The following is a 20,299-nucleotide window of genomic DNA, read 5'->3' as shown; positions in this document are numbered from 1 at the left end:
GGTGTCATTCCATTCTTTTTCCATCAAATATAATTCAAGTTTTTCAAGTGTCCGTCGCAACCCGAAAGTCTATTTTAGTAGTGAAAGGCACTCATACTGGTATTTTATTACCGTAGTAGCAACAGTAGTAGTGATACAACTAGTATTACTATCGATGCACTCCGGAACTTTTACCTCGTGATAGCAATTAGACAATACCGAACTAGTGATTTATCGCGTGCCACCAAGGTTCACTTCAATTCACTGGCAATCTCACACTCACACTGCTTTCTTATGGATACCTGTAGTTTCTACAACCAAGGCCCACATTCTGCAATGCATGGGTTATAATGCTGGCAGGGTACAAAACGTACGAAATCTTTACAATCTACTGGCCAACTTTCTTAATACTCGGTCCAATGAGATAGATATGATACTCTGCAACTCTAGGATTGATATTATTTTTCTCATTACCCGCATTACACTGTCCACCCCACCGGGGGGGGGGGGTACAGATCAAGACATTCCAGGCAACGAATTCGCAGACTTCCTCGCCAAGATTGGAGCATCATTCCCCCCTCCATCAGGAAATCAGACACGCACAATAAGCTACGCACAACGGAAAGCCAAAGTACAAGGATACCTCTTCTAACAGTGGCAGGAAGAACACTAACCGACATCATATAAACCCCTCCAAGTTCTCGCATCTAGGAAGCTAATCAGAGAGTTATTCCTCCCCAGACCTTAGCTACACAGACTACTCGCCGCATGTTCAGGCCACAGCGACTTCTACGCATACCATACGCAGTAGCATCAGAACGATGCCCTCCTTACATGTTGTTACAGGAGAAAGGGAATCACAACATATATCTTTTATAGGAAGATAACCTCCTTTAACAGATACTTCCGAGGTCTCACAAGCCCTCGGTACGGAATAGAAAATCTTCAATAAGATCACAAAAGACAGATCCTTCTTCTTGAAGGCCTATAAGAACTGTTTAAAACCAGATTAGATCACACTTTCCTCGAGAAGGTATATAAAACTATAGACACTAAATAAATTAGAAACAAGAGGCGGAAGGTGTCGTAGTAAAACACACCATAGCTTAGGTAAGCTGGACTCGGCCATAAAACTGTCGAGTCCAGCACTACGATAATAATACAATAACGAGAACTTTGACACCACAGAACACCTGACCTACCTTGAACATATGCCAGAAGTGTTTGTGGTGTATGCTCTTACAAACCTCTCTTGTTATACAACTACATCTAAATATCCTCTTATTGCCCAAACACCCCTCCCGCGATTCCTCGCACTCGGTCTTGTTCATGTGTCGACCTTGATGTCTGCACAGTCAAATTCGACAGTCCTTGTCGGATCACAACAGACAAGGACAATTTTCTGCCAACAAACACAGCAGAAAAGTATGACAGGAGGTTAAACCGTCAGGTCACAAGGATGTTCGAAATACCTCATCTTACTGGAAATTCATCCCTTTCCTTTATACTCTAGATAAGATAGGTGCCCTTTGTCCTCTTTAGGAATAGCGTTAAACAAACAAACAACCATACACTGTCCAACCCTCTCTACATATACACCACCCGACGCATAATAATAATGATATATGTGTGAACTTGCTATGAGGTTTTTTGAATTAGTCATTTTCTCCTGGGTAATGCAAAGCAGAAAGAGCACCGACTTGGACTCGCGTCGTTCTAACCAATCTTATATCCTCGATATTTACATTGAAAACCGCCGAGGCTACCGATTGATGGCATTGGGAGAAAGAAAAAGGAATAAAGAAAAAAAAAAAAAAGGAAGGACACAGCCCTTCCAACAACCTGGTACTTTGAAAGTGTTGGAAGGGGTTTTGTCCTTTCAACAACTCTGGAAAAAAAGCGGAAAACATCGTAAATCATCCTTCTACATTTGTGACCCCAGTTTCCGGAAAAACCAGCGTAGATGTTTGTGACCCTCAAACCTTGAAGCATAATAACGTCAGACCTAATAACACCATGACTCCGTTATATCATGAGAAGAAAGAAAAGATAGAACTAATATTGAAGGGAGAACGAAAGACTCTTCAAGTGAACTGTCTATCTTTCATGTGCTCGTATTTTTTTTAGCGTTTGGTGCGTGTTTCAAGCTTTTCATGTTTTGTGTCGATGCGTTGTCGTCAGTGTTCCCCCCTGGCGGCCCGGCTTCTCGTAATTCGGCGGTTAGCCGTGTCATCCCTAGGTGGGCCCGGGGTTGATGGGCCAATATCCGTACTGGGAGGGGACTCGGCTGGCGCCGGCAATTCCCTAATGTGACTGGCAATCGTGTCAGGGTTCGAGCGTCTTGCGAAGCCTCGGGCGGCCCTATGCGACCCGAGGTCGACCTCAATAACCCTCAACTGCTGCGGCTGCGACTGTGGTTGCGATTGCATCCTGGCCTCAGTATTTCGTGGTCTGGTAGGTGAAGTGCCATCTATCGTGGTGTCGCTCATAACGGCGTGAAGAAATGTAGGCCTGTGGGTCGCATGCTGCTGTCTTGAGAGGGTTCCAGCCGAAGAGGGCGGGGTGGGGATATCATGGGCCCTGCTTTGGGAGGGGGTCTCGAAGTTCCAGGGGCTACTCTGGTGGGAAGTATCTGTACGAGGTGTCCGGTGACTTCTCGGCGGGGTGAGTATCGGAGGATGGCGCATCGCGGGATATTGTTGCTGCCCAGAGGATGTCAGGACAGTCGTTGTGTGGGAATGTATATTTGCTGGTGGGTTCAGCCTTGGCCGCGTTCGTCGGTCATCCCCGTCACCATTATCGGACCGGTGACGTCGGTCTCCTGTTCGGGTGCCGTCCTCTTCTTCATCATCGTCGGAGCCTACGTCGTAGTTGTCGCCATATCCATCGTCGTACCCGTCATAGTCCTCATCAGAGTCGTGACTCTCGGCATTGTGAAGGAATCGGGCCATTATCTCCATGTGATCTTCAGGATCATCGCTACCAAATATCAGCATTTTGTCTCGGGAGAGAATATCAGGCCGGACCACATACTCTGGAGTCAGGACGCCCTGTGCCATCAGAGCGTCGGCGATGGACCTCTTCAGCGGTCCCGCGTACTTCACGGCTGCGGGTAGCTGGTGGCGACAATACGGGCAACACGGGGACTCCGACAGCCACTTCCGTAAGCATTTATCTCCGAAGACATGGTTGCACGCCGGAATGCGAACGGGACTCTCCTTAACACCATCGGGGCTCGTCTCGTTGAAGGGTACGTAGCATATATTGCAAACTAGTAGTTGCATCAAGTTAGCAAATATAGGGCAACAGAAGGAGCTGGCACCATGGGCACCTACACCTCTCATCCTCCTCTAGACCATTCGGGTCAAGGTACACCAATGTACGTATAGCATCCTTGGAGGCAACCTTGCGCATCTTTAGAGACCCATGGAACACTTGCAAGTCCCGTCTTGTTAGGCGCACACCTGATGGCGAGACCCTAAGAGCCACAGGCCTCCGATTGAAACGACGGCCGTGTCTGGTTGACGTGGAGGCTCGATAGGGATCCGAGCGAGAGCGAAGATGGGCATCGGCCGTTGATGGTGATGGCCGGACTCGGGCGAATTGTCCTGGCACGCATAGAAAGGTTAGTTGAAATCGAGCTAAAAGCTGGTGGTGTTTTTAGGAGGGAGAGCTGAGTGGCAAAATAAAGGAGGAAATGAAAGGCCTACTCGGAGGTGGAGGGGGCGGATTATGTGCCAAGGGCTCGGAGCCTCGTGATGATGGGTTGTGACTCCATGGTGACGTAAGATTTGGCGCAAGGTCCGCGGCGGCGGCAGCAGCAGTGAACCAAGTCGAAACACCTTGAGAGGACAGGAGAAAGCTCGACAGTGGCTGCGAGACAGATAGTTGCTCGTCCAATATGGTGCTGTGCCGAGGTTCGGTGGCTGGAAAGTCAAAAGCTACTTGTCCGGTCAAAGTTTCCGCGGAAGAGTCCGATTCCCGATTCCATGGCGATGGAGCGAATGCCGCCTCGTGATTGGGGGGTAAGCCTCCGTCAAACCCCGAGCGCAGAGACGGGAGTCTGCCGCTATCAAGGAACCCGATCGGCGGTATGGGCATATGGACCCATGGCATCTGGGAGGCCGGGGACGTAGATGGTGGGACATGTTGGTAGCGCTGCTGTTGCTGATATTGCTGGGAGACGGACCAGGAACCTCCTGGCATCGAGTGGTGGTGGTGGTTGTGGTGAACGGGGTTGAGCACCCGACGAGGAAGGACATTCTCCCCATCGTCGCGTGCTTCTTCAGCCATGATGGCAGCAGTCCCGTCTCTGTTCACTAACGCATCTCCCATCTATGGGAAACTGTCCAGTAGACACGCTGCCTGACCGTGAAAGCGGCTCAGCAGCGTCTGCACAGGCCCCTTTCGTTCCCCTTCTGACTATCCTTTAGGGAGATTCGATGGCCAGAATGATGGTACTTGACAGGCCTTGTCTCTTCCACAAAGCTCGAACTTGCCCTTCACGATTGAGGCAGGACAATCTAAATGTTTCGAGGGAGGCAGTTGTCTATATGGGATCGGCGAGGGTACGGCGTCTGGCGGTTATCGTCGGAAGTGGTAGACTGTCGGCCTGACGATATGGAGGAAGATATACGTTTGGAGGGAGGAGGAGTGTAGACGGCTAGGCGAGTAGCGGTAGTAGATCTTTGCGGCGGAAAACGTAGAAGTAAGGCGATTCGAAAGCGAGATCAAACTGAAGAAAAATGCAGCAGATATGGAAGAATAATTATGCCAAGGGGTGAGAGGAGAGAATGGCGGAAGCAGACGCCCGGCAACATGGCCAGTTTGAATTAATTGAAAAAGGCGAGAAGGGGAGAGAAGGACCAACAGCCAGGCGTGCAGCCGACTTGTCTTTCTCTCTGTCTCTTGTTGTCCTCTTTGACGAGAAGGTGCCGTACCACGGAAAGACTAGGGGGCACACTTTCTGTCAATCAGTGGCCTGCTTGATTGTGTTGCGTTTGTGCGCTCGGATTTCGCCCAGAACACACGGACAGCCGTTTTGCTTGTTGTAGTTGAGAAAAGACGGTCCTCCGTTGGGCGACGACTGACAAGCCCCACGAACGGTGTGTCAGGCTTTTTCTCAGGAGTAGGGAGAAGGAACAGTAATCAAGGCCGTAGACTGCAGATACCCGAGGGGTGCAGAGAAGAGAGGGAGAGAGAGTAGGTATGTTGTGTTCCCCCTTAGGTTGGTAGTTTGGTGGAAGAAAAAAAAGAGAGAGAGAAAGAGTCCGTACGAGAACTTCGTATACTCGAATGTCAGAGAGTCAAATACAAAAGACACATCTGGTCTTCGCAAACAGGTCAGGCGGCCACACACACACACCCTGGCCAGGAATGTGGAGGGGAGGGGGAGAGGGGGTCAAGGCGTGGCGTTTGAAAGGCGACGGGGGTCAGAGTGCACAGAGATGCGAAAGAAGAGGAAGAAGCTGCAGGAGCGACTACGAGCAGAAAAAAGAAGAGAAAGGCGAGGGGAGGGTTGCTCATAGGGAGTTAGTGGCACATGGTAAAAAATAAAATGTTTGTGTGTATGTGCAGGAGAGGACAGTGCTGTAACCTTCTCCTCATCATCCATGTTTGTATCGAGGTTAACGAGGTTAAAATGGACGTACGGAGCAGAGATGGAGAGAGAGAGAATGAGGGGTTACAAGAGCACTATTACGGAGTAATTACCAGGGGAGCAGCTACTTGGTACACGGGCATTCCGAGTCATGAGTTGTGACGATGCGAGACAGACACAACTTTTTGGACTGGGGTTGGGTTGGGTTGGTAGAAGGTCCGATCGGCGGAAGCAAGCAGCAAGCCCGGCAAAATGTCGCTCTATTTTAGCATTCAAAAGGCGAGAGGGAATGGTACAGTAATTATACAAGTATCACCATGTCTAGGTGCATGGGGTGGGTTTGTCGGGGATTGGGATTGGTAGTAATAGCACGTACAGGTAGGTGTATTATTATTACTCGTAAGAAGTAAGAGGGAAAAGGTGGTGTTGTGGCTACTACTTTGGTGAGTACTCCTACTAACTAGATTGTGTCGAAAAAAGGATACAATCAAATGCTACCAAAGAAGAAAAGACGACGTAATAATAGTATTTCTATCCCAGTCTGACATCACTCTATGAGTACGCCTGGGTAAGAGACCTTGCTTTTTGCCTTGGCTGAGAGTCAAGTATCCTAATACGAGTACGGATCCACTACCCCCAAAACCTCCCCGTGGTAGCAGTAATACGTCGTAACCGGTGTACCGTCGGGTGGCTCTGCCTCATGGGACCCCTCCCTTCTCCCTCTCTCTCCTTCTATCCCTTGCACTGCGCTGCATCATGAGACTTTCTGGGTTCCACTGCGATGCATTTTGCGTCAAAGTAGCTCAAGAGAATATGTATTAGCGCATGCGTGGTCATTAATTGTTGTTTGCCAGTATTACGACGTATTTTATGACACTCCGTATGCCTATCAACGGAATGAATATTAATAGTCTGTACGTTTCTCGCCCCCACCATCGTTGGCGTCATGACGAGAATCCGACCGACTGACCGGTCGATAAGAGGGAACTGGCCACCTGGACTGATAGAGTAAAAATGGGAGTCTTCTCCCAGTATCAGTCCATACTAGTACTTGTCTCTTCGCTGCTTCAGACGCTATAGGCAGGTGAGTCTAAGAGAGCCAGAAAAAAAGACAGACTGGCGGGTAGACACATGATTCTTCTGAATTAATATACTTGGTCACGTCAGAATATAATCCACCGTCATGTGCAATGTCTACAAATCAAGTGCCAAATGTGCACCGTCCGTTCCGTACTCTCTCGTCTCCTCGAGGGTAGTCTTACAACATACTCCTTTTATGCCCTATGTCGCTTTCTTCCATGTATCATAAAAACGCCTCATGATCCTGGAAAAAGAAAACCAGGGGACAGAGGAATAAAAGAAGAGGAAGGAGGAGGCGGAGGATAAAAAAAGTAAAGGAAGGATAAAGAGAGAAAAAGAGAAAGAGAGAAGAAAAAGCAGGCGGAGACTATCACTTCCTTGGCAGACGATACTTCCCCCCGACCAGCTCTAACTGATTCTCCGCCACCTTTTCGTCTAGAAACTCCTGCAGCTCCTCATTACTCCATGGGCAGCCGTCCGCAATAAGCATCTTCATCATCATGAGGATTTGGCCCAATGGCATCGACGGTGCCGAGTTGGTCAGCATGCCCACAATAAATTGCCAGTATACGCCCTGCCGCTCCTTCTCTTGTGAGCTGACGCCCTTGGCCTTTCGTGGCGACGGCTGCGACGTATCCGCTTCAGCCTCATCTCCGGTTGCATCGGCATCCGCACCGGCTTCTGCGGAACCCTCCTGCTCGAGCGTCTCCATGACGATGTACGTCTGATTTCCTGTGTCCTTGAGAACCCTTTGCGACACCCAGAATGCTAGTGCTGCCTCGAGAAGGTCCTCGTCAATCATAAGATGCTGCCAGAGGTCTACAAACGTCTTCTGTGCTGGCGACGCCGACTCATCGTCCGTCTCATCTTGAAATGCGTATATGACGGCTGCCTCGTATGTCTTGCATTCGACGGTAACGGACCGATCCGTCAAGTCGAGCTGCACTGTAGCCGTACCCAGGTGATCCAGCCAGTTGAGTTTGCGCGCGTTTTTGAGCTGCTCGAAGCCTGCCTCGTACTGTTCCTGTAGTTCGGCAACGGGAAGCGGCACTTTGAACGACTCCTTGGGCAGACTGGGCCAGAAGAGTCGTGACAGGATTTTGGAGTGGAATGACGGCGCTTCGCTTCCCGTCGCCGTCTCCTTGCCAAGGTGCCTCCCCAGCGCCACGTCCACCCGTCTTGAGTCGTGTATGTCCTTAACCATGACGTCGCAGTTCTGTAGAGCATTCTCCCCGAATCGCCTCTTGAGTAGCCCGAGCACCTTGAGCTCTTGTTGGTAGCCGGACTGGCTGCTGGAGAGCAGGCGCTCTGCGATGATAGCCTGGAACTCTTTGATAAAGATATCTTGAGACCCAAGCGCGCTTATCAAAGTTCCAATGACATCCTCGCTCTTCGGTCGCTTGTAGTTTACGCCTGCATCGACGGGGTCTGGCACCCACGTCATGTCATCCCAGTCGAGCTCATCAACATCTGCATGTCGGCGCTTCTGTTGTGTCGGGTCGTTCAAAATGACGGCCAGCTCGCCTAGTCTCTTCTTGCTCTCCTCCTCATCGAGGTCCTTGGGGTTCGATAACAGGCCCATCACAACTATGCGAATTGCATCGTCCCTCTGACGTAGATACAGCTGCAAAGCATGGACGACGCGGTCGAGGAGGACCTTGGAGTGGTCTAGGGCGTGAAACGTGCGAATCATGGATATATATGTCTGTAGTATGTAGAGTGTGGAACAGCCGGGGTGAAGCAGTCGCTTCTGTAGTGCAGCCGAGAAGGTGTCAGTGAGTTGGAGACGGCGGCGCGGCGTAGTCACAGCGGAGCGGAGGTCTTCCACGCCTCCTTTGCTCTCTGGCCAGTGTAGAACGATCTCAAAGAGCTCGCTGATGCGGAGCCCAACAAGGCGTCCGATGGCAATATCCTTCCAACTCTCCACCTCGCTGTACTCAATCTGGATGCCGATCCGGCTGAAGACCAAGACGGAAAGCTGGCCGTACTGGTTCTCTACCCAGTCGCACAAATCTGCCATGCAGCCTGTGAGTATCGAGGTGGCAGTGGTCAGCGACGCCGCAGGGCCGCCCATCTCAGTCCACATACCGGCATACTTTTGCCGGATGAAGGTTCGCATGCAGCTGTCCATGACCTCGGCGAACAGGATCTGGAACTTGTCGCCAGTCAAGCCCACCTTTTGCAGCGATTCAACAAGCCCGAGAAGTTCATTGCGCGGCTCGTTGATGAAGCTGTCTGCATCCAAGTCCGATGATATGCGGCGAGAACATAGCACATCGAATGTGAGCTGACATAGGACCACGCGCAGGGCACTTTGCAGCCCCGGCGTCCAGGAATTGCTAATGGTAGCGCGTAGGTCCTTGCGGAAACGCGAAACCGAAACATTGGACTTGGACGGATTCCCAATGCCACGCAATACCAACGACAGGCCGTAGAGGTACTGGCGGTGGGCAGCTTCCAGAGTGCGGATGCTGGAGAGCACCACGTCGCTGGCCCCTCCCTGGCCGGCACACGCAGACAAGAGCGGCATGACGTGATTAACAAAGTGCTGTCGGACCTGCTGGGCGTGCCACACCAGAATATCCTCGGTGTAAGCGGCATGAGGCAGGGCGTCGTGAGGGTCCAGGACGAGGGCGAGAGAGGAGATGAAGGTCTCGTCCGTCTCCTGAGTCTCCGGGGTTAATGCCCCGAACGAATCCTCGACGGCCACCGATGAAGGGAGCTGGATGCGCGACGTGACGACGTGCCATGCCCTATCCCAGCGGACCTGGTCTGCGGTAGCCGAGCTGACATGGCGGTGGTGATGGTCGAGGCGGGCGATGGGTGCTGAAATGGTAGTAGGGCCGCCAAAGTGCCCACTAGGCTGAGTGGCTGGGAGAATGGGCGTGGGAAAGGATGTGTGGGTGTCAAACACGGACCGGAAGACCTTGTGCTTCCGTGCGCGTACTTTTGACACGGCCATGGCGCGTAATCACTGTGTTGCGCGCGCTCGCCTTTTGCGGGGGAAAATTTCACTGTTGCAGAAGAAGAAGCCACACCTTAAGGGGAGAGGAGCTGCATGCTTATGCTGACGTCTGAGGTGGTGGCCCTTTCTCTGCCTGCAGATGCGAGTACGGAGAACGTCCTTCTCTTGTAGGTCTCCTCTGCGTCTAGGAGCTGAGACTGGCTGAGGGCCGGACGTTCAGGACCGTCTTGGGATTTGATGAGAATGACGAGAGGTGGCCGATGGCGATGATGATGGTGGTGGGGTGAATGATTGTTTTGGTTTAGGCTATGCACGTGCAGCATCAGGCGCGACTGAGCTGTGAGCGCGTCTGCTAAATTAAGCGACGAGAGCGCTTAGCACGGTTAGAGACTGGCCAATCCGAGAGGGTGATGATATATCAACCATTAAGGCCTGGTAGACGCAGTGGGAGGGGGTGCATCACTGTGCGTCGGTCTAAACAATACAACACGAAGTGAACTAACAAAACAATATCGCAAACCACAAAGGTATATCTGCCATGCATCGTGGGATGGATATATGCCAAGGTGGCTTGAAGAAGCTGCACATTTAATCAGTCGAATCAACTGTTGGAACCCTCCTCCACCGTAAGCACAGGCGTCAAGCTGACGTTCGCGGGAGGGTGGGAGGGGGAGCAGCCATCATTCGGGAAATGATTTAATGTGTCGTAGACTCGTAGCAGTTTGCCCGACTCATAAGACATACTTGTGCGCTACACTTGTATCGGCCGGGGGGCATGAAGAGAAGGAAAACGCGGCATATCTCATTGCCTTTCTTGTATGCATCCTTTACTGAATATTTCAGCACTGTAGAGAGCACGGAAAACTCAAAATGACGGCGTTGAACACTGCCAACTTCCTGTCCGAGAGATGCAGGAATAGTATTACTGTACTATCACTAGGGAAGAAAGAAGAAAAAGAAGCCGGCAGTTTAAAGGGACCCTCCCTACCTCTCCCCAATGAGCCAACCCCCCACTGCAACTCTGCCTGGCGGCCGCTCCCACTTGGTGTTTCGTGCCTCCATGGTAGCAGGAACTAGAGTATCTCCTGACGGGTAACAGGGGGGTCTAGCAGTAGGCAGGTCGTAGGGGTGTCGTGAGAGGTGGCGGCAAGGTAGTTGGTTGCGGTGTACATTTATGTAGATGCAATCGTCAGGCGCGCTGTACGATGTACTGTCGAGTTTCTGTACAACTTGGCCTTGTGCAGCTAATTTTAAATATGTATATACATACATGTATTCTTGCAAGCGGAGCCTACTTGCGCCGTGTACTCGTAATTGCGCAATTGCGCTCCCTCTCCTCCCTTCTTCTTTCGGTATTTTTAAATACTGAACAATTAAAAGTAAATATATTACCCGTTTCACTGCGTCACACGGCCGTGGTTATGCGTTCTATCTCTAGCATAGCCTTACGATGTATTCTTGATCCCACGGAGGTGCATGGCAATACCGTATTACTTTACAGAATATGCCTGCACTAACATGTGAGGGGACATATATGCAGAGGTCAACTGCTAGCGAGTCTAAGCAAAACCGAGTGGCTGTGGAGGTGTGAAGGGGGGAGCCGAGGGGTGTTGATCGCAGTTTGCCCAACGGAATGCAGAGCGAGGCAAGTCATGGCGGTCTGCTCCGAATTTCGGCATACCTTGTACATTTTCACGAAGCAGTCACTTTACTATTTCTACTTTCATGTTTTTTTCAGCTCCTGTTTCTTTTCTATTTAGATTTCTGCTTCTTTTGGTTCATCTCTCCAATACTTGTGTGTGCTGGGTAGATCAATCCATATGTTCGGGGAGAAAAAGGGGCGTAAACCATTAGTTGACTAACTACTGCTGGTGGTCATCAATATCGCACATGTTACCAATTCGTGCCGTAGGGTCCGAGAGTTTCATGCACGTCGTCGTACGGGAGCTAGCACTTGCCGCAGCATTACAAGTCACTACGGTTGACGGATGGGCAGTTATACGGAGCGCAGACCAGGGCCTCCTTTTTCAATTCATCACGTCCTATGACGGCAATAACGTCACGGCAATAGTACACGGGAATAGTCCATTTGAGTGGCCCGAGTTGAGACTTGTTTGCAATCGGCTTGTCTGGTACATGTGTTGTCATGGTGGTGGTAGTGGCCATGATGAATCGCCGGAATACACCCACAAGTACGAAAAGAGAAACCGAAATAGTACGGCCTTTTAAGACCGACCTTTCTTATCCTTAATACTAGGCACGTAGGGCCTTCTTGAACATGGAGACGAGAACCGCGTTGTCGAGAGCACTTATTGGCCAACCCCATGTCGCGGCTCTAGCCATCAGTCTGATGTCAGCGCCTGGCAAGACTCTTTATAGCCCTATGTTCAGCTAGATATGCTGGGGGACAACTACCTTGTCGTCCATGTGAATATCACAGGATTACGATGTACGTAGATATTAGGCCCAAGACAAACCATAATACAACTGAAAACAGAAAAGACGCATGCCATGGTACATACATTCTACAAGTATCTTCCGTTGGAGGAAAACAAAATAGGTGTATAAAAGAAAGATAAATATAACAAGACTGACGAATATTGATTCGAGGAACAGGTTGTGTATGCATGCTGCCCGATTTTGACTGATTTACGAGGAACCAACTTCGACTTAACATGGCCCCCTTTCCCCTCTTTGAAAGAGAACCTGAATAATCTATAGACTATATGCTGTCGAATGCACACTCTTACGCTGTATTCCGAAAGCATCGTCGTCGGCTTGTACCAACGCATGCCTACAGCTACGTACCCGTTGTCCCCCCCCTCCCCCCCGAGGGTTCTAAGCGTTGTGGTATATTGCCATAGTACAGCAATACGTAGTTTGGGCAAGCTGAACTCGACCATGAAAATGTCTAATTCGACAAGGTCAATAGAAAGACTAGAATTTGGCAACTAGCAACACACAACCCATCTTGACCGCGTTCTGGTGTCATCACCCGTTTTATATTGAAGCCAGGAATGCTTTATTTGCCTTTGTCTGTTGCCTTCTTTGATTTATGCTCTTAGTCTCGCTCATGTCGACTTCGAAACGGTTCTGGCTAGAATTGACAAGAACATATCTGTCTTTGATGAACAACAGGGGAAAGAGTACGGAGGTATGTGTGCCGACCAATTGATGCCTTTCCCTGTCCTGTCTTGCCCTGCCCTGCTCTCTCCTTCCTGGTTATCTTTGCCCATTCGCCTCTTCTTTGTTGCCTTTTGCGACATGTAATATTGCACTCTCATCACACTCCTGCAAATACTAACACGCGACACAAGCGACATCAACCGCCGTGATAGTAACAGCAAACCACAGACAGGGAAGTAAACTTGCCTTCAGACACACACGATACCCATATTTTATAGGCAGAGGACTTTTGTCAGTTCTGTCTAGTTTATGGTTGAGGATACTACGTCTCAACGAGTTTCACACAGGCACAGTCCCCTCTCCCCTCTCCTTCTTCTTCATCCTCGGGAGGATCAACCGACAGTCTGTAGCATCGATTTTAGGGGAGTCAACGTGAATTCCCTTGCTCGTACTGGGGATCAGTCTTCTTCCTTCATCCCTGAAATACCGACATGATCCTCCTCCTAGATCTGGCCATCACCCAAAGCGCCTCCAAGGTGCCTGCATGCGGACGCCCCTACATGCACGAGGTATTCGGGCTTTACTCAACTCGCGACCCTCGCTCGCACACATACGTGTAACCTGGACTGAACAACAGCCCAACCGTTTCAATGTGACCAATCATAGATACAGATACACACACTCTACGTCGCCATCACTTAAGACTCTCTCTGTCTCCAAATACGGAAGCTCGTCTTCCGTGTGTCAGCCCGTCCACTACCAAAGGCCAGCACCGTTCTGCGTTTGCCATAATCACGGAGAGCTTTTTACCGATTTTTTTCTCCGAAAGACCGAGAGCTGGAGCATGTAGAAACACTTATCGCACGAAGAACATGATAGAAAAACATCTCAAGCACGTATATACACTTACATCAATAATATAAACAAGTGATAGAAATATGTATCGAAGAAGCGAGAGAAAGTAAAACAGGAGAGTAAAAACAACACTAACAAATAATTTCCAAAAAAAAGAGCCCGTATCTCCTGCGCCGTCCCGTTGTACGTCAATGCTGCGCTTTTTGCTCTCCTCAAAAGCCCTCATCGTGGTATACAGTAATAATTTTTTAGAAAAGAAATGCAAACGTGTCGATTTTGCCACAATGGGCAAGAATAGGGGAAAAGTGGAAAAACCCCTCTTCCAATAAAAGAGAAGTGGGAGCTGGAGATTTCAGTTTGCCTCGGGCGCAGAAGAAGATGCGAACCACTTGCGCGCGGGGCGCGAATTCCACCTCAATTCTTGGCAACTTTTCAGCCTCTCTCCTACACCGTGTCATCTGCCCCTCTTGTTCCCCAATGGCCCCTCGACAATACTTGAAATCCCCCCACTCTCGGGATGGAGAAGAAGGGTGTCAGATAGAAGCAAAGTAATGAGCTGGATTTCGAGTGCATTACCCGAGACGACATAGCTCTCCACCCCTCTGCTGCCTTGTTGGTGAAGCTGTATTGTTGTGGTTATGGAAGGTTTTTGTTTTTGTATCTCTTCTTTCTGCCATCTCTTCTGTCCTCCATGACTTGTACATGCAGGAAGAAGAAAAGCATACCGAAGAAGAAGAGAGAGAAAAGGGGTGACATAGTAATCAATTCACGAGCTTCGGCGCTGCCTGCACTTGCCGTGCAGAATATGACCATTTCGTGCCGTTGTTCTCGTGAACTCGGCCCCGCAGTTGGGGCAGGACGCCTTGGCTGCCTGGCCAGACTTTTCGCGCTGGTGACGTAAAAGGTTGCTGAACGTAGAGAACTGTCGGCCGTTACACCCATGTTCCCAGCATCGGGGCTTCGGGCGGCTCTGCACCACGCGCACATGGCCGACACCGCCCTTTGATGTAGGCATATTGTTGTTGCCGGCACTGCTGCCGCTGTTAACGTTGCTGGCACGGCCGCTCGTGCAGTTGCTGCCAATTGTCCCTGCTGTCATAATGGCCGGCATGTACATGATTGAGTTCTCGTGGGGGTTGACGGGGAGAGGAGAGGAGCGGTGACTATGTCCAGAGGTCTCGTCAGTCACTTACTGTGTGAAGAGAGGAAGGAAGTAAACACACCTGTAATCTCCCGAAGGATAGTTGCTGGAAGGCGAGTAATCCATGGGCATCTCATATCCGTGGTGGACAGGTGGAGTGTACGGAGTTGCAAACATCTGTGCCTGGCTCGGGTCATTGAGAGGCTGCATGTAAGAAGGCATGTAGGAGTCCATGTGTGATGACATGGGTACGGCCGATGTTGACGAGGCAGTAATATAAGGTGTCGCGGGCATTTCCATGGATGAACCACCGACGTCTGGGATGGGCGACAGGCTGGGGGAAGACGACGAGTCCAGGTGATATGAAGATTGGTGGTTGCTGACCCTGTGCAGGCGGGCATCACGGTGCAAGTCCCTCCTGGAACGCGCGTTATTATGCCCAAGTCTCTGCCGCTCGGCAATGGTGAAAAAGGAGCGGGGAGGGCTGGAGGTCAGAGACCGGGCAACTGTGGGAGGAGTAAGGCTGGGCTCTGATCCGTGACTCATGGTGCTGGAGGCTGAAGAGTAGTCTTGAGATCCCATACTGGTAGGAGGAGTGGTGGGACCCATGGAGGCTGTTGTGGACGCAAAAAGGTCAGCGTTAGTCGATCGGAGGCATATGCATAAGACCGATTGGAAAGCCAAAGACATACTGTGCCATGTGTAGGGGGTTGATCGAGGCTCGTAGACAGAGTCAAAGGGAAGAGCGACTCCGTTCATTGTGACTATGATGTGTGCCGTTGAGCTCAAGAACTGTGTATAAGAGTGCCGATGAGAGCGTGGTAGCTGTAAAACCTAGAGATACTCTGCGCATGTAACTATCTAGTCATGGTAGTTGAAGAAGATGGTTGCACAGGACGATAGATTGGGGCGTTAGTCGAGGGGCAATGGACTGGGATATATGTAAAATGCAATGGTATCGAAAGAAGGAGAAGATGCGAAAGATGACTAGTACTCGAAACAAAGTATGAAGATTGAGAGGGATGTCTCGAGCAAATATATGGGAGGAAGGAAAAGATTGTCATTGTAATATAGGCAGCGGCAAGAGCAACAACGCCATAGTAATAAGGTGGAGTTGGTACATTTCTAGGCAGAGTATTCCGTACTCAGTGCGGAGCAATAGTACTATAATACCAGCTGCGAGTACTTGGTGGTCTTGGGGTGTGTGCGGTCCTTGCAACTTCGTACTTGTCCATACTAATAATTGTCCAGTTGGCAGAAACACACATGGGATGATAACCTGCCTCCATCAGCCCAACAGGTGCTTCCTATCTGGTCGCTACATGTACTTGTTGCTGATGGATGGGTCGCTTTTCCTGTGACCGCCCCCCCTGCAATTTTGTACTCTGTGGGTTGAAAGAGGCACGGTAGCAAGGACAGTAATACTCTAGTAATAGTCTGGTAGGGGGTGTGTACATAATAAGCAACCCCCGAGAAGACACATACACACCCGTACATACATATATGTTTGACAGGGGGGGTATAGGACAAGACAATCCACCTAAGCTCACCTACATATGTCCCGCTTTGTACATTGTACTACTAGTAGTATCAAGGTATACATGGTTGTGATACGGCACAGCGGCGACCACTAAAAAACTTGACCTTTCTGCACCCTTTCATAGCCTCCTGCTTTGCTTCCAAAAAAAGAATCATCTGGACATCTGCCAAAAAATAGGGCAAGAAGGAAGAAAAACGTCTTGCGGTATGCAGTGCGACCAGTCGCATTGCACATCGGCGGTAACGAAGCAACAACAATCTAGTGGGGTTGCCTAAGAGTAGAGGGAGAGTGTATGGGGAGGTAAAAAGAGGAAGAGAAATGAGGGGGGGTTTACATGCACTATTACGGAGTGTCCGAGCCTGTGTACATGTGTTTATACTCATTACTTCACGACGAGTGGGGAATACTGAAAGACCACGCGGGTTGGGGTGGGCGTGTGAAGACTGACGACACCCCTTATCTAGTCGCAATCTCTTCTCTCTATAGGGTTTCCTGGATAACCTAGTTAATTTAGCCGGTTCCTCCTTTACGGGCAGTACATCATACACTAATGTATTAATACCATGTATGTAGGTAGATTATATATACGGGTATTGTATATATGGAGTGTGGTCTCTACTAATGATCGTTCTTCCCGGCCCGCTTTTTGGTCATGTTTTGTAAAAACATGACCAAAAAGCGGGCCGAACCCTTAGCACATGGCTATAAACCAGTATCACGCATAAAAACGGTTATCTCGGGCCCCCCTAACCATATGCTCTATTCGCTCTTTTCTAGCATCTCCTTCATCTTACCTTTGCTACTTCTCTTAACTATTTATAACCTGCTCTTAGCAAGAGACTTCGCCGCTATAGGAAACAGCCATTAATCATATCGGGGATTCAACCGTTTGGATGTTGACACGCTTAGTAGCGTGTGAGAACACACCACTAACACCCTTACCTGCATCAAAAGGCAGGTAAGGTGTTGTGTGGTGTCAAGTTCTTGATTTATTATCTTTGGAGCGATGGACCCGACTGTTTTATGGTCGAGTCCCGCTTACCTAAGCTAGGTGTACATTTCCTATGACATTAGCCAGGCAGTGTCTCTTCACCACAAAGGCTAGCAACGGCTACGAAACATCCTAAATAATATCGCCAGTATTTACCATTTCATTATAAAATCGGATGAGCGCTTCAGCCTAGCGGAGATACGTGTCTATCCTATACTTATCGGCGGTTCAACACAGTCATTATACAAGCCTACTTTAGGATATAGTCTCTGCTATAAGAGAGCATTAAAAGAAATATTCTAGGCCTAATATTGGGCTATTTATGATGTGTTCATCCGGCTAACCTAATAGAACTTTCTGTCAAGTGCTGACAAAGGACAAAGGACAGTCAGAAAAGTGTCAAGTCATACCAAGTCATACCAAGCCACATCAAGCCACATCCAAGAATAACATCAGGAGATCATCAAGAAAGATTCAGCCAGGGTCCAAGTAAGTATAAAGATTATCACAAGCAAGACAAAGGCATTTGAAACAAGATGCGAGAACAAGTATAAAGAGGGAGCTGAGAAGCTACTAGAAAGAAAGAAGACAGAGATGAATGAAAATAGCTTTTGACCCCAAAGTTGACCTTGAATCTCTTTTCTGGATCGAACCTGCAAGACTTAATCACTTTCCCTACTAATTCTGATAAGTCTCCCTGACACTTTCGTTATAAGGGGTACGTTGATAAAGGTTATATCCACAGTGCTTCGTTAACTAAAGCTGAGTTGGAATTCTCTACACGCAATTGCGTGGATATTCATTCCTATTGTGAATAGGCTTTTTTTTTCATCGTTACAAAGGTCAGGGGATTGATTGATCGAGTGAGTGAGAGAGGAGATAAGTCGTACGACCAAGGGTAGGGACACACATAAACGGGGACAGGTACGTACTTGGCACGAGAGCTGGGAAGAAAACGAGTCGGGAGGGAAAGAAAGAGAGAGTAATAATACTAGGAGTACATATACATCGTGAGGCGCAGAGGAAGACTGGAAAGAAGGAAAAACCTTGTATGCACGCAGAAGCTACGATAGTAACATTTGATGCTACTATAAACCAGCTGTGACTGTGCTATAGTAAAACACAGGCCATTTCAGCATTATTGCTCTGTAGTATTAGTAGGGGCGAAAACAAATCTCTTGATGTCTTTCATACCACGCACGCAGCGTGTTGCATAACACTCTCCATTGGTGACCTTGGCCAAGCAAGGTGACGACACTGCACTTTATGCAGTACCAGAGTGTGATGCGGATGGTGGGATAAAAAGAAGAAGCAGAAGCAGAAGAGGAAAAAGCGGCAAACAATGCACACAATAATACCCCGTGGGCGGGGGGTCGGGAAGAGAATGTTCAACTTGCGGTATCCAATTGATCAGCCTTGAACTCTGGAAAGGAGAGATTCGACTCTTAGGGCTACGAGGAGCAATCTTACTTGCTCATAAAAGAAGGCACGGATGAGAGGGTCTTACGATACTCGACAGAGAGCACAGGTATACTGAAATGGTCAACATCAGTCCTGTGTCATTTCTGATGTCAAACATGTTGCTTCCTTGTGCTCGGTATATATTATACGCACACAAGAACCGTCGTCGCCAATCCGGCATCTTCTTTTTGTCGCCTGGCGCCTATTTTCCGCTTCCTTCTTGCGAAGTCTGCTAAATCCAGCTTCAGCGTATGACTAGGCCACGCTTCCCTTACTACTCCGTACTGACAGTCTGTAGATAGAACAGTAGCGTTACATTTAACTGCACGGTATTAGCAACGAAAAGTGGGGGGGTTTTTGTGTACATAAATGATGATACTCGTCGGGGAAAAGAGGAAAAGGAAATGAAGAAAGACAGAGGTGGCGGCCTAAGATACACTCCACCCGTCTCTCTCCACTCTTCCCCCCACCCCCTTGTCCAGCTTTACTCGCGCCTTAAAACCCGGACCCTTGCTTCTTCGTTACTATTTATCCTTGAAACGTCGATGAAAAGTGGTACCCTGGCCCCCTCTGTCTCTCTTCCCTAACCCCAAGGCTTTTTCGTTTTGCTTCTTCTCTTCTCAGCAAAAAGCCTCGTCTCCGCAGCCTACCGGTAATAGCCAGAAGGTCGATATATCGAGGGCGTGTGTGGGGGGAGGAAAAGAAGGGGAGACGAGAGAATACAAGTTTGTTCGTTTGTTGCACAGGCCCCGGGGACCTTCCACCTTTATTTAGTCGTCGTACGAGGCGAGTAAGGCCTCTAGTACGTCGTACCTTATACTCGTTACGTCGTAGATTCTCGTCCCAGTATTAGTCCGCCCCGACTTTATAGTCTTGTGGGCACCGGCGTTGGCGAGATCCGACCTGGCCTGTCAGATCGTGTACCGATGCCCCTGTCTGGGCTTGTTCTCAGTAACCGTATGACGTACGGAACACTGGTACAGACCAGCTTGACCCATGGTCGGATCTCTCCTATCTCTACTGCTCTTGGTACGAGAACTTCCCGTAGAATGCTCTTGCTCGCCACATACTGATACAATTTAGCAGTAGTAGCAGCGAGTACTAATAGTACAAAAGCTAGTAGCGATAAATAATCAAACGATCGGTGAGACGTGTGCCTTTCTTGCGTAAATTCAGCCCGTTAATTATTTGTCCCATGAAAACAAACAGTAACAACGTTGCAGTACAACATACGTATGGCGTAACTTTAAACGTTCCCGACCCGAAATAGCGTATACGAAACGGACGGCTCGGGGAATTCCCAGAGAGCAAACGAATCCATGACGGCTGATCTATCTGATGGAACTCTCATCTGCCGGAACGTCTGTCAGGAGCGGTTCGTAGCAATTAGGGAACTGCTCATAGTCATACAGTCAGCCTCGTGACAATGGTAACACAGCCAAGAAGCTTGCATAGTGGATTCTTCTAAAGTCATATGACTTACACGCATCATCCGCATATCGAAGAAACCCGTTATTATTCTCATGGTTACATATTTGCTGATTGGCAACCCAACAAAGGAA

General features: G+C 49.3%; 3 protein-coding genes across 3 annotated transcripts; all 3 read right to left on the bottom strand.

Annotated features, from left to right (window-relative positions):
• Window positions 1-2,156: 2,156 nt before the first annotated feature.
• Window positions 2,157-5,721, bottom strand: GMORB2_7394 (RING protein; the record flags this gene model as incomplete). Its single annotated transcript, XM_035469359.1, has 6 exons — window positions 2,157-2,611; window positions 2,774-2,958; window positions 3,013-3,250; window positions 3,315-3,413; window positions 3,469-3,587; window positions 5,681-5,721. 6 exons carry the CDS (start codon window positions 5,719-5,721, stop codon window positions 2,157-2,159), a joined length of 1,137 nt encoding a protein of 378 aa, XP_035321054.1.
• A 1,307-nt stretch (window positions 5,722-7,028) lies between these two features.
• Window positions 7,029-9,620, bottom strand: GMORB2_7393 (anaphase-promoting complex subunit 2; the record flags this gene model as incomplete). Its single annotated transcript, XM_035469358.1, has 1 exon — window positions 7,029-9,620. One exon carries the CDS (start codon window positions 9,618-9,620, stop codon window positions 7,029-7,031), a length of 2,592 nt encoding a protein of 863 aa, XP_035321053.1.
• A 4,750-nt stretch (window positions 9,621-14,370) lies between these two features.
• GMORB2_7392 (uncharacterized protein) lies at window positions 14,371-15,504 on the bottom strand (the record flags this gene model as incomplete). Its single annotated transcript, XM_035469357.1, has 3 exons — window positions 14,371-14,767; window positions 14,828-15,359; window positions 15,438-15,504. The coding sequence occupies 3 exons, from the start codon at window positions 15,502-15,504 to the stop codon at window positions 14,371-14,373; spliced, it is 996 nt and encodes a 331-aa protein (XP_035321052.1).
• Between the last annotated feature and the right edge of the window lie 4,795 nt (window positions 15,505-20,299).

Source organism: Geosmithia morbida (assembly GCF_012550715.1).
Source record: "Geosmithia morbida isolate 1262 chromosome Unknown scaffold_8, whole genome shotgun sequence".
NCBI classification, from domain to species: Eukaryota; Fungi; Ascomycota; class Sordariomycetes; order Hypocreales; family Bionectriaceae; genus Geosmithia; species Geosmithia morbida.
This window is presented reverse-complemented; position numbering and strand designations above follow the sequence as displayed.